General features: G+C 36.1%; 1 protein-coding gene across 1 annotated transcript in view; it reads right to left on the bottom strand.

Annotated features, from left to right (window-relative positions):
* Positions 1 to 14,876, bottom strand: part of WDR49 (WD repeat domain 49) — a 135,517-nt gene that overhangs the window by 74,292 nt on the left and 46,349 nt on the right. The window contains exon 8 of the mRNA XM_032407275.1: positions 5,980 to 6,213. Within this exon, the coding sequence (XP_032263166.1) occupies positions 5,980 to 6,213 (234 nt within the window). The remainder of the gene's footprint in view (positions 1 to 5,979; positions 6,214 to 14,876) is intronic.

Genomic DNA, 14,876 nt, shown 5'->3' with positions numbered 1-14,876 from the left:
TTATCTAAAATATACAAAAACTCTCAAAATTCAACAATAAAACAACCCAATTTAAGAAATGGGCCAAAGAACTTAACAGACACCTCACCAAAGAACATAAACAAAGAACATAAACAAACATATGAAGAGATGCTCCACATCATATGTCATTGGGGAAATAGTAAAATAGTAACACGATATGACGCATCTATTAGAACGACCTAAATCTGGAACACTGACAACATCAAATGCTGATGAGGATGTAGAGCAGTAGGAACATTCATTCACTGCTGGTGTGAAAGCAAACTGGTACAGCCACTTTAGAAGGCAAGTGGTATTTTTTTTTTTTTTTTTTACAAAACTAAACATATTTTTACCATTCAATCCAGAATCATGCTTCTTGATATTTACCCAAAGGAACAGAAAACTTATGTCCACACAAAAGCCTATGCATGGATGTTTATAGCAGCTTTATTCATAATGGCCAATACTTGGAAGCAACCAAGATGTCCTTTAGTAGATGAATGGATAAATAAATGGTGGCACATCTATCCAATGCAATACCATTCAACATTTTAAAAAATGAGCTCTCAAGCCATTAAAATACATAGAGGAGACATAAATGCATATTACTGAGTGATAGAAGCCAATCTGAAAAGGCTGTATGCTATAATGGTGGATGCATGTGATTACACATTTGTCTAAACTCATAGAATGTATCACACCAAGATTGACCCTAATGTAAATTGTGGTTACATTTGGTTACATTTGGTGATAATGATGTGTCAATAGAGGTTCATCGGTTGCAACAAATGTACCACTCTGGTGGGGGATGTGGATAATGGAGGAGGGGATGCTAATGGGAGGACAGGGGGTATATGTGGTATTTCTGTACTTTCTACTCAATTTTGCTGTGAACCTAAAAGTGCTCTTAAAAAAAAATTCTTAAAAAAAAAAAAAAGGCCGAGACTGTGATGATGAGAGAGGCTGAGGAAGGTGTCCTCACCTACTCCTCTGTTGGATTTCATGCAGCTTTTATGAAGAATATTTGACAATATCCATCAAGGTTACAGACATAAATACTCTCTGACCAGATAACTTCAGTTCTAGGAATTTATTCCACAGATGTTTCCACACTTGTGCTAAAGTTGTGTGTTCAAGGTTAAAAACTACTACATTATTATAAAAACTACTACTACGTGATTAAAATACTGAAATCAATCTAAACTAATAAAATTTGGTATGCCCATGCGATGGAGTACTGTGCAGCTATAAAAAAGAAAGAGGATACTCTTTAGGTAATGAGATAAGATGATCTCTAGGCTGGATTGTGAGATGAAAAATCAATGTACAGAACAGTGTTTCTGTGCATAATGCTATCATTTGTGTAAAAACATTTAAAAAAATATCAATTCTTAAATATTAAGAATTACACATATCCATATTTAAAAGTGAGCCTACGTCTGTACCTCTGTATGAATAGAATAGCCCTGAAAGGGTGCTCCTGAAAGTCATAAAAACTGGGTGCCTCCAGGGAAGGAAGCTGAGTAGGTAGAGACGGGTAAGAGGAGATTTTCACCGTATACCCTTTTGTCCTTTTGAGGTTTGTTACATTGAAATGTGTTATTCCTTCCAAACTAATCACACTTAAATATGCACGTGCATATGTGTGTGCATGTGCATGTGTGTGTGCATGTATACATTTTGGAGTAACGCCAAGACTAGGGTACTTCCCGTGTCTCCAACAAGTGACCAGATCTCATGGCCTCAGGATTGACATGTAACTAAGTTCAGCCTTAAGCTGACGCTGAAGAAGAGCCGCGTTAATAAAAGGAAGGTCACCTGGAGCCCAGCAAATAAGGCAGGCAAAGAGAAAGTTTTCATTAGTGTTCATCCAGTTCTGTTCAAAAGAGAAACTCATTGATTTTGCCTTAAATACAAGCACTAAGAGGTATAATGTCTTGTAAGGTGGAGATAAATTTCCTTCAAGCTTGTCCACTCCCCTTTGCTCAGATTTACATTTACCAAGGGAACTACCAATTGAATTGGTTAGAGTCTCAAATATCTCAATTCCCAAAAAATGGTGTGCAGAAGAGAGGACAGGAGATGCACTGTCACTAGAAAATTAGAGCCCAACCCCATTTTTAATGAATGATCTGGCTTGATGTTTGGTGTGATAGCGTGAGAGTTGGTCCTCAAGAAACAGCACCACTCTGACTAAAGTGAAAAAGATCTAGTCTTCAAATTTTTGAAGTCAACATCCCATGCCAGATTATGGGAACTTCACCAGTGACCTCAGGGGTCCTGCTGGAGGCAGCCAGGCAATCGCTGACATGTCTCTTTACATAACCATGCACGTGATTAATATGTTTACTCTTAGAGATTGGGTAAAATGGTAAGATTCCGGGAGGCAATTTGTGTATCGAATTATCTAATATGCATATATTTTAACCTAGAAATGCATTCTTAAGATTTTACCCTAGAGAGATAAAGTCATGAGTGTGAACATATTTATGCACAAAAAAATTCATAATAGCAAAATTCTCATCAAGGCAAATGGATAAGTAAATTATAATACACATATACAATGGGATACTGTGCTTTTTATTTTTTTTATTTTTTTTTAATTTTACCTATTGTGCTGCTTTTTAAAAATGATGAAGTAGGTACAAGGAAATATATTCATATATATATATAATTCCAATATATCACAGAATAAAAAAGTTTACAGAACCATATTTATATAAAATATTCTATGCACAGAGAGATATTTAGAACATGATATTTCCTCAATACTTAGTTCATTTTTTGAGCTTACTGCATGGTTTTAATTTCTTATAATAAGCACATAGTGTTTTACAAAAATAAGTTATTTAAATAATAAAAATGGTTAATATCATTATCTGCCAAAATGCGATGATGCCTAAATATCTAGTCTGACTGTAAATATGTTCTAGATGCAAGATAAACTGAAACGTTGCCTATTTTACAGAAACAAACCCACGTCATTAGGATAATAGCCATAGTGATAACTCAGAAATTTTATCTATTCCCGTTTATAGGATACTTACAAATACGTTTTTTAAAGCTTCCTAACCTTCATGGGTTTTTAATAAAAGCTTCATTTAAGAACTCAGTGCAAAGACAGTTCATTACAACTGCCCCCAGGATATTGAGTTACTTTGATTCTTTCAAAATTAAGCATTCCAGGGACTCCTTCATCCTGTCCCAACTTGTCCTGCTGCTAGCTAACTGCAAGGGCACGCTTTGCTGGGTGAAGAAAAGCATGTGGTTTCTTTTAAAAGATTTTGTGGGGCTTAATATCACTTTCTTAGATGAGGGTGTGAGGATATACCAAGAGGCAGGAAGATAAAGGAAAGTCACAGACTGCAACAAGTTGCTTTTATATAGAGATTATGTGGAGGCTCCACCAAAGTCCAAACAGAATGAATTCACAATAAAGTGTTGGCATCATGTTAAAACGACAGCAACAGAAAGGAAAGTTTTCATTAAACTCAGACAAAAACAAAGTCTACCAAAAAGACACCAAACCAGATAACCACAGAGCAAGTGCCAGTGGATGGAATAAGCATGGATTCCTTTTGAACTTGGAATGAGAAGTGGTGATAATTCACCAAACCTTGCAATTGAGCAGATATTTGATATTCAGGAGAGTCTAAGGAGTTGCAGGAAAATGCAGAAGTGGGAAACAAGGATCTTTTCCTTACACCAAAAACATAGGAGAGAAAAATGGGGGTTAAGTGTCTGACTGGAAAAGAACTAGAAATTTGAGCAATACCCTAAGAGGGGAGAGGTAAGTGTGGCGTGTCCCTGGAGACTTCAGGAGCTGAGAGGACCAAAGATGGGCTCTGGGACTGAATATTTCTGAGCAGGAACTGCAAGGGCTGAGGAGAGAAGGTGCAGGGTAAACAACTTCCTTTCCTTCTCTCTACTTCATTTTACTGGATTCCATTTTTCCTTTGTGAGTTAGTAATGTGTCTGCCTTCCCTTCTTTCATCCATCAGCTCCATAATGAGCACCTGTCAGCAATGAACACCAAGAAGACCTCCAGGACCTGAGTCTCCCTGAGCTACTGGAACAAAGAAACTATAGTGGATGAATCTGCTTCCTCATTGCTGGCACCTGGACTTGTTCAAAACTGTTTTATTTGCTTTGTCTAATTACTCTGAAATGATAAATTATCACTGGTGGATGGCACTGTGGGTTATATTGTTTTCTTTGTTCTTAACTGCAATACATTTTTATAGTTATAAATGTAATACAATGTTAAAATGTTTCTCTATAGCTTAGCCACTAATAATCAGGAAACATGTATGAAATGAACGGCTCTATGTACTTTATATACATATCAATGCTTTTAATTATTTATACTCTTATTTTTTTTTTTAAAGATTTTATTTATTTATTTGAGACAGAGAGAATGAGAGAGAGAGAGCACATGACGGGGGGAGGGTCAGAGGGAGAAGCAGGCTCCCTGCCGAGCAGGGAGCCCGATGTAGGACTCGATCCAGGGACTCCAGGATCATGACCTGAGCCGAAGGCAGTTGCTTAACCAACTGAGCCACCCAGGCGCCCATTAATTATTTATACTCTTAACAGCAAAAATAAGTAGAGGTGCAAATACCCAACCCGATTGCACAGGGATTCTTCCCACAGCCTATGCCATATGTGCATATTCCACTGCTCCTGGTAACTTGCATATATTTGCACTATCTTAGCTTCATCTTCATGTCCCAAATGGAAGGTTCCACATCTTTGTGTCCCATTTCCTGAATTCCTCATGGGATATTGCTCATCTAATGGCCAGACGACATAGGATCTTAACATCTATATACAAACCTAGCTTCTTAACTCCGCAGCTCTCAATTAGCAAAATGTTCTCCTGGAAATAAATACATCTCTCGCTTGGCCACCAGGGAGCCGAATTAACTGGCTGCCTTGGTGAAGTTCAGTAAAACATTGACGGGGGGAATGTTCCCTGCAGATGGAATTCAAAATGGATTGTTTCGTAAAGGATTTTTATCTCCTAGAATAACCAGAAAACAGTGTTTGAAGTGGTGACATGACACACTACTCATTACTAACAAAGGGCTTTCCGCCCCTCACGCAAAAACCCAACTACTCATTTCTGTGCAAATGCAGAAACTTCTGCAGAAGGGAAGGGAAGGATGGGCCGGAGTTATTGTTTAATTGGCCGCATGCTGGATATGGGCTCTCTGCTCGGCTCCTGCTATGCGGGTTACGATCAGTCCTGACGTGATCACGGCAGCAGACTAACCTCCGCCGGTCCCTCTCCCTGCGTGACACCGTGCACCCACCCGCCCTGTCCTCTGAGAAGGCCTGTGGTCCAGGCGGCATCTTCCCTCCAGAGGAGCCACAGCTTCTTCATTGACATTCAGGTAGCGCTCCCATAAGCAAAGGCTGCAAAGTGTCATTAAAGTGGTGGGGAGACAAACAACACTCGTGCTGCATACCAAGTGGCACCACATTTAACTGAATCATTTTATTATGAATACATTCCGGGCTGCCACTGTGAGCCACTGGTGTAAAATAGGCTGGCAAAATGGATCTCTGCTAATTACATTTCATGCATATTTCAGAACTTTCCACGGGGATACGGGAGGCTGGCGTTCATAAAATAGAATTTTACAACCAGGTTCACTTGCATTTGGCATCAAGACCCAAATGAGCAAGTAACAAACAGAAGTTCAATTACGTCGCATGTTTTGTTTGTTTTCACTGGAATATTGTAATTCCTTATAACTCTATCTGCGTCGCCGTGGTCACTGGCTGAAAATGAAATCCCTCTTCAAATCCACCTGAACACACATCCTTGCAGAAAAGCACAAGGCTATTAAATCGTTTCTTTCCCACAATTTTTTTTGTCTATATTTGTCCTCAGTTGCCTTAGGTTGAATTAAAGGAATGAGCCTCTGGCCATGGAGACTTGTCGGGAGAGGGACAGAAAAGCATCATTACCTGCTTCAAGACCGAATTGTAAAGAACACAAGTGACTGCTGTCTTGTGGCTCTTCACCCTTGTGCTGGCCTCGCTTTTCATTGCCAACAATGCGAGCTGGTTATTAAATGAGATGAAAAGTCGTCCATGGGCTTCATCAAAGTGGAAGAGACATCTGAGGTCCTGACTTTTGGGAAAAGAACAAGCTATCCTCTGGATGGACAGCTGGTGCTGAATATCCCAGAGTCTCAAAACCTGGATAAAAAGTGATCAAGTCATATGAACATGTCAAGAACAATTGTCATTTTTTAGCCAAAATTGTTTCTAGTTCATGCGCAACCCCAGGCAGATTTCCTCCACGGTGCTGTAATTGTTCCTACTTCTGTCATGGCACAGAGTTTTCTTGCATTTCCTTATCCATTTAAATGTCTTCTTACCTGTAATCTTCCCCGGGGAAGGACTGTGTTTTGTCTCAGTCCCCTGAAGAGTGCTGTATTTAGCAAGTACTTGTGGTAGGCAGAGTAATAGTCCCCCCAAATGTCCATGTCCTCCTCCCTGCAGTGTGTATGTTCTTTTGCATGAGCACAAGGGATTTTCCAGATGTGATAAATTAAGGACTTTGAGATGGAGAGATTACGGGTGAGTCCGATGTCATCGTAAGGGAGATTAGAGTGATGGGATGTGAGAAGGATTCTATCTAGTATTGCTGGCTTTGAAGATGGAGGAAGTGGGCTATGTGTCAAAGAGGAGGCAAGGAAAGGGACTCTCCCCCAGAGCTTCCAAAAGAGGAGCCCCTGCCAACACCCTGATTTTAGCTAAGCGAGACCCATGCTGGAATTCTAACCTGCAGAACACAAATACATTTGTGTTGTTTTAAACCACTGAGTTTGTGGTTGTTTGTCACATTAGCAACTGAAAAGTAATATGGTCTCTCTCTAATATATTTAATACTCTCTATATAGTTATACATACACATGAATATATTATATCACTATATAGTATATAATACATATATACATACATATTTTATGTGTGTGTGAAATAAAAGACTTGGTATTAAGTGAAATCAAGTTCACATAAACCTCAGACATTAGATTCTTATTCAAACACAGACAATCAAGACACAAAAAAGATATGCAGATGGCATGAGACAAGCACTGAAGAAAACAGGAAGAGCTGCTTTGCAGGTGCACGTGGTGGCTGCTGTCAGCCATGGTACGAAATTAACACAGGCAGTGAGGGAGAGTTGGAAGGAACACAGTGAAAAATCCCTCCAAAAGATGCTAACAGGCAAGTTCTAGGGCTAGACTTCTTGAGTTCTAATCTTGGTTCTGTCCCTTACTTTAGGGCTACCTTTAGCAACTTTCTTTGCCTCTCTGAGGTTTTGATGTAGTACCTACCTCATCCAGTGCTATGAAGATAGGAACCAGACCCCATGTCAAGCATTTAGCATGATGACCAGCATGTAATAGTGTTCAATAAATACTTTTATTATTAAATGCATTGTATTATGTTTTCATTGTGTAAATATTAGAACCAAAGAGGTTCTTTCAACTAAACCAGTCTATCTTATCCAATGTAAGAATTATTTCTCAATTATCTATAAAAAATGGTCTGTTTAAGTAAGTGTTTGTAACTCCAGAAGGCAGGCAACCCTGCAGTTCTCAATGTATTTTAAATCATATACTCTTTTGAGAAAATAAAATAAGTCCAAAATGATGGTCTATCCCCTCCTAAATGCATGTACCCATATATGTACACAATTTCGCATATAATTTTTTGGGTACATAGACATGCACAGCCTTCATACATAGGTACAGATCTTGGGAATCCACAGGATAGAAATCCCTACCATCAGAACTCACTCCACCATGGCAGACTCCTGATTCTCTCACTCTGTTTGCACTTTCTCTCCAGGGAGGGGATCATCATTCAAATGTTGTTTACTTTTAACACCATTGTTGCATTGGTCCATGGACTAAAATCCAATAGTACTGGAGGGCTTTATTCTCAATCCACCTCTCTCAACCCCAGGTCCTACTCCTCAGAGACAGTCTTTTTTAATTATTTTTTTAATTTTTATTTATTTGGAGACAGCCTTCTTTAACCTTCCTGAGTTATAGATTTCTCCATAACACCAAATAATAGCAGTGTATGTATGTGTATGTGTACATAGATTATATTGAGCAAACGTGTGTATGTGCGTAACATATCATATATTGATCAAATGACTCTCTCCTTTGAAAGAAAAGAGGTTACTTACATTTTCTTTTTCTCCCTTTACATTCCTCCCAATCTAAACTTTTTTTTCTGGTCCTATTGGCTGTCATACTTTAAAAAATATACTTATACATTAATTACTGCATTATCAATTTAAGACAGTATCTCTCTACTCATCAAAATGTAAGAATAACACTTGAAGAGCCTCAAGGACCTATGTTAAGCATGGTGCTCAGAATGGGATTAATATTTCAGGGGTGTCTAACCACTGTTAGAGGTTCTATGACTTCTTTAAACCATTTATTTTTGCATTATGATTAAGTCACTCCATCATGAAATTTGCTTACCTTGAGGTTCTGACTATGAAAAGCTCTTAATATGAATCCCATGAGCAAATAATCAAGCCAGACATCTACAATCTTACCTTCAAAAATCTGATGTATTAAGCCAAGACTAGGATTTTTCCTAATTTTGATTCAAAGTATGACAATGTAATTTTGAATCCTCATTCAATTATATTGACAATTCCTCCCTGATTTGTCTACATATCCCATGAGACATACTAGGTGTTCAATAGGTACCTTTCAAATTTGTTGAAGATTGTGGTTCACATAATAATATGTCTTTATCCAGCTCATTGATGGAGATCATTAGCTAGGATAAAGTCCAAGAATACAGAACCCCATAAAATCTTGCCTCACTTCTACATGGTTATTGCAGATTGCAGATCTCATATATTCCACAGATCTCATATAATCTACAATGACATTTTATGAAACTTTTTTGCAGATCCATATAATCCAATTTGCAGATCTCATATAATTGCAGATCTCATATAATCCACTTTGCAGATCTCATATAATTGCAGATTTCATATTGCAGATCTCATATAATCCACAATGACATTTTATGAAACTTTTTCAAACATCTTGTAGAAATAATTATGCTTGATGGATAGGGTAACCTCTCCATTTACCAACAATTATAACAAACTTAAAATGACCTAGTTAACCCCTGCCAGATAAACAGCATTACCCATCCTTCTAACTCCAAGAAGTTTATGAAGTAAATTGTTTTTTGTTTTTTGGGGGGAAAGAATTTTTCATTAAAGAATTCATTCTGGTTCTTAAACATTACTAAATTTTTTTATTTAAAACATTCTGGCAACTCTCCCGAATGTGTTTTTCCTCAAAAATATAAATTCGACAAGAACTAAGACTTGCAAATATTTTTCAGCGTGTTCTAAATATAAATAGAATTGATAAACTGTTATTTTGAATGTGAAAGGCACAAGATTAGACACATCTAGATTATTTTCAAGCACTCATATTGCTTATAATAGTCATACCCTCATTGTTCAGATTCCTGTCTTGTTTTGTATGGATTCCCTTCTAAAAAGTAGAAACTAATTTCATGTCAGAATAATAATCTGGGGCATAGTTGAATATAGATTAATAATAACTCAACAGTATTAATGGACTATAATTTCCACAGAATCATTTTCCACCGTGTTGTTCAAATAATTTATATTGCCTTTAATATTTTATTGACATATAGTCACATAAATTAAATGAAAAATTAAAAATAGATGAGCAATAACCTCTAGTCTATGATAGGTTAGTTCTTGCTATTAGCAACTAGAAGTATGTTTTTTTATCAAAATGTGTATGTTCATTACTTTTTCTTAAAATTATGGGGTTTCTTTGTTCTGCTTTCCCTTCTTCCTTCAAAGAACCCTAACTCTCTTAATTAGTGATCCATGATCCCAATAAGCCCCTTCCATCTTTAATTCTCTAATTTTTCTCTCTGCTGAGGATGAAAGCAACATTGATATATTAACATCAATGCACAAAACAGTGTTCCGGCGCTCACCTAGAAATCATGTCACAGTATGTGACCTCCCACATGTTTTTCAGTTTTTTCTACACTACCACATTCTATATGAATGGTTCTTAACCTTGACATTAGAAACACCTACAGTACTTTAGAAATCACCTGTTTGGGCCCTTTTGCCAGGTCAATTAAATCAGAAACTCTAAGGATGGGGCTCAGGCATTAGTATATATATATTTTTAATTTCCCAAGCATTTCCTTTGCATTGTACCTTGACTTCTCTACATGGTTTTAAGGCCAATGCTAATATCCTTGAACAAGAAATCTTTCTCTCAGCTTAATCAGTAATATCATGTGGCTTGGCTTTAAACCAGATAACTGTATTCTCCTTCTTTCCTAATCAGTCTTTATCCTTTTAATCATGAAAAAAATCTCACATTAATTCAGTTTTATTAATCAAGTCCTTCGACAAAATGTAACTTAAATACCTAGTTAATATTTGAGAAGCATGGGTTCTTCTCTTTGATATTCAAGTTGACTTCTGGGATAGAATTAGGCCACAGTTCAGAAAGAAGTATATTTAATATCAATTTTCATTCCAGATTCCTAGCGAGGTTTTCTTTATTCTTCGTAGGAAAAATAAATAAACTGACAAACACCTAAGCTTAAAAATCACAATAGAACAATTGATACTTTTTAATTTATATTTTCCACAAATTTTGATCTAAACTGTACACTCTGTTTTCATCATGACAACTCAGAACTTGTGATGTCTGTCCAAGCTCAGCCTTCCTAAGTCTAGTTCTTGGAATGGCATGTTTGGGGGCTTTCTATTTCATCATCATTTTTATATTAGGAGAAATAAGTACCTAAGCTTATCATTTTGTCACATTATCAATATCAAGATGAAATTTAGCTATTAACATAATGATGAGGGCATATTTTTTTCCTTAATCTTTACCTTGCTTCAACTGTTACCTATTTAATAATGCAAGATTATTCATATACATTAGAACTAAAAATCAGTGGACTGAGATCAGAAACCTGGATCCTCATTTTAATATTACTTAGATCTGTCAGCTTAGTTATGTGATTTTACCTATCCATTTCCTCACCTTTCTCCTAAAGTGGCCCCTGCCAGCTCTGAAATTCTGCCAATCTGTCTAGAATGTACTAAAGTTGCTCAACCCATTATCTATAGATTCCAAAACAACAATTCAAACAAATTTACAAAGGGGCACTGTGAAGATTGGACTAGAGAAATGTAGGACACCACCATGTTTTCAGTCTAATTTTGCTGAAGAATTTTTTCTGCTCCCATGGTGCTCCTGGGTGGCTCAGTCAGTTAAGTGTCTGCCTTTGGCTCAGGTCATGATCCCAGGGTGCTGGGATTGAGTCCCACATCGGGCTCTCTGCTCAGCAGGGAGACTGCTCCTCCCTCACCACCCCGCTTGTGCTCTTGCTTTCTCTCTCAAATAAATAAATAAAATCTTTAAAAAGAAAAAGAAATTTTTCCTGTTCCCTGCAAGAGACAGAATCATTTCACATAGACATAATAAAACTGCACTAAACAATAGGAAAATATGTAAATACAACTGTTATTTTGTCCTGTAACTGTTATATTTATAAACAGGTAACTTCATGGATGGGTGGGTACATGGAGAGATGTATGGATAGATAGGGCATCTGTTTTCAGTGCCCTTTGTAAAACCAAATCAGCATTATTTACATTTTGGTAACACGTCCAAGATTAATTCAGAGTAGGAGGGAAAAAAGATTCATAGTGTCCTAATAATGACATAAAAGTAAGGGAAAAGTAGAAAACAGACTCAGATGACTCTATCAAAGTGAGACTTGTTTGGTTTCATCAAACATTTACTACTAACTCCTGCCATCCTGTAGGGGATAGATATAAAATGAAATAAGAAAAAGAGAGAGAGAGTATATATCACTAGGGGATTCTGAGGAGAGCAGTGCAGCATCTCAGCTCTCTGGGGTAATCCACAAAAATGGATAGCCTATTTCAGATGATAGGATAAAAGGAACTGATGGAACTGGGTCTCCTGAATACTCCTTTATGTATTAACAAGTCTATTTCTTCAGAATTTAAGCCTTTGGATAATCCATAAAAGCCTCATCAGTGAACGCTTAAAGGCAATTTCGTTTGACATGATATATGCATGATCTACTGTATAGCTCAGATAGTGTTTTTTATCATAAAGTCATAGAACAGAGCTTCCTTTAAGAAGTATTTTTACCAGTTTTTTTTTTCCAGAACTGAAGTCAAACCTAAAATATTGGCCGCAAATTAAAATCTTCTCTGTGCTAACCATCTTTAAATTATTACCATAACCATTATCTTCTCTGTTTTTTTTTTTTTTTTTTTTACATTCTTTTCAACAAGAATAAGAGAAGATAAACAGCTCTAAGACTCAGATTTCTGTTAAGTGTCTGTTTGTGTATTCGATCACCGAGCTTGAAAAATTCAAAACATTTTTTCAGGCACTATGAATTGTTCTACAAAAATCTCATTGATGTCCCAGTTCAAGTATAACAAATTTAAGCTTAATAAGCTCAACTTTAATAGACTTAACCAATACCAACGTATTATTTCAGGTGCTCTCCTTTTTCAGAACAAAAGTTTACTTGGGAAATCAAAACAATTTCAATTAAACTGATTTTTTGCCACTATCATTACTCACCTAACACTAAAAAACTCAACAGAATTTGTCTTAGTCTTCAAAAAAAAAGTTTTCTAATTTTGCTTTTCAAAGATCACCATTCCTATTTTATTTTACAAAGTAAACTTAAACACTTTAAATTTCCTTCCTTCTTTCTTCTCCCTTAAGATTTATACTAACAACAGCTTTGAAGGAAATAAGTGAAAACCAGCTAGAACAAGGGAATTCTGGTTTAAGTATCATTGCAGACCTAACTAGGTTTTCATAGGGGTCCTTCTGCTTCAAAGAAACACAACTCTGAATAAAACATAATTTCTGCTCCCTTGCTGGGTCTTCAGGGAGTGGGGACCATCTCCACAGGTCCATAAGAAAAAAGAGGGAAAAAGAAACAAACTTAAAATGGAAATAGTGAACAGTAGGCATAAATGAAGAGACTGAAATTAGGAGCCTAAGCCTTGGACCATCAGCAAGGTGGAGGCACCAAGGCGAGACTGTTCAGTGAAAATGGACAACAGAAAAGGAGAATAGTTGCCTCAGGACAGCAGTTTTCCTCATTTCCACCTTCAGAAACACACAGAAATCTCTGGAGGAAAGCATCTTCAGTTTAGTTCCTCAGAATGCCTATAGTTTAGCAACAGCAAAAAACAAGGTAACAATAAAAGATAGCCAAACATAAAAAGGAAACAAGCCATCATGAGGGAGAACCACCAGAAGAGCAAGTATCAGATTTAGATCTCTAAGGACTTCAGATACTGAAATTATTAGATAAGAACAGATAATAATGAAATTGAAATTAAAGAGCTAGAAATCAAATATCCCCAAATGAGCAAGTACCAAAAGACTATCCAAAATTACCAGGCAGTTAAAAAACACGTTTTAGGAAAAAAAAAAAACTATATTAAAATTAAAAACTCAATGAATGGGTTGTATAGAATCAGGGCACACCCTGATTAGAAACACTCACATTAAAGTCAAGAATATGATAAGGTGCCTCCTAAAAAAAAGTAGGAAAAATCTGAACAAAGAATGGGAAAGAAATTTGTGCATGAAATTTTTCTGAAAGACAGCTAAAAGAATGAATAAATGGAGAAATACAGGGTGTGGTTTCTCAGTATTTTAAAGATGTCAAATATCATCATATTCAATGAAATTTCAACCCAAATACTAGCATGTTTTTTCATGAAACATGAATATTGATTTTAAAATTTACTTGGTTTGTAAAGGATAAAATGCAGAAGATAGTTTAAATTGAAAAAGGAAAACAAGAAGTAGAAAATGCCCTACGAGATATCAAAACATAGGGTGCCCGGGTGACTCAGTCAGCGAAGCGTCTGCCTTCAGCTCAGGTCATAATCCCAGGGGCCTGGGATCGAGTCCCACATCAGGCTCCCTGCTGAGCGGAGAGTCTGCTTCTCCTTTTCTCTCTCCCTCTGCCTCTCCCCTTGCCTGTGCTCTCTCTCTCTCTCTCTCAAATAAAGTCTTTAAAAATATATATATACACACAATAAAATTATGCTGGTTAAATGATACATTTGTAGGAAAAGACAAATAGATTGATGGAAAGAATAAAGCATCCAGAAACAAATTTTTATATATATATATTTATATATATATATATATATATATATATATATATATATATATATAGTAATTCAAATGATAATAAATGGCATTTCAAACCAGTGAGAGACAAATTATTCAAAAAATAATCTTGGATATCCACTTGTAGAAAAAAAAAAACCTTCACACAAAATAAACTGCAAAGGTAAATGCAAACTATATTGAACAACAGAAAAACTATTACCATAAACAAAGGAGAATATTTTTGTAAAAATGAAGTGTAGAAGACATTCCTAAGCTCTATACAAAATCTAGAGCCACAAAGAAAATCATTTCTTAGACTCAACTTCATAAAAATTAAAGACTTTGTTTAAAAAAAAAAAGTTTTGAATGAGAAAAAGAACAAGAAGTTAAAAGATATATGCTTGAAATAAGTAAAATATTTACATAATCTATGATAAAGGATAATCAAAATATTTTTCAAACTACGACAAATCAATAAGAAAAAGAGTTAAGAAAGGACATGATCAGATAATGCACAAAAAATAAATAAATGAATATAAACAAATCTGAAAAAAAAACTCATCTTAATTTTTTTATCCATCAGATTTACACACAAAAGAG

Source organism: Phoca vitulina, unplaced genomic scaffold (assembly GCF_004348235.1).
Source record: "Phoca vitulina isolate PV1807 unplaced genomic scaffold, GSC_HSeal_1.0 scaffold8, whole genome shotgun sequence".
NCBI lineage: Eukaryota > Metazoa > Chordata > Mammalia > Carnivora > Phocidae > Phoca > Phoca vitulina.
This window is presented reverse-complemented; position numbering and strand designations above follow the sequence as displayed.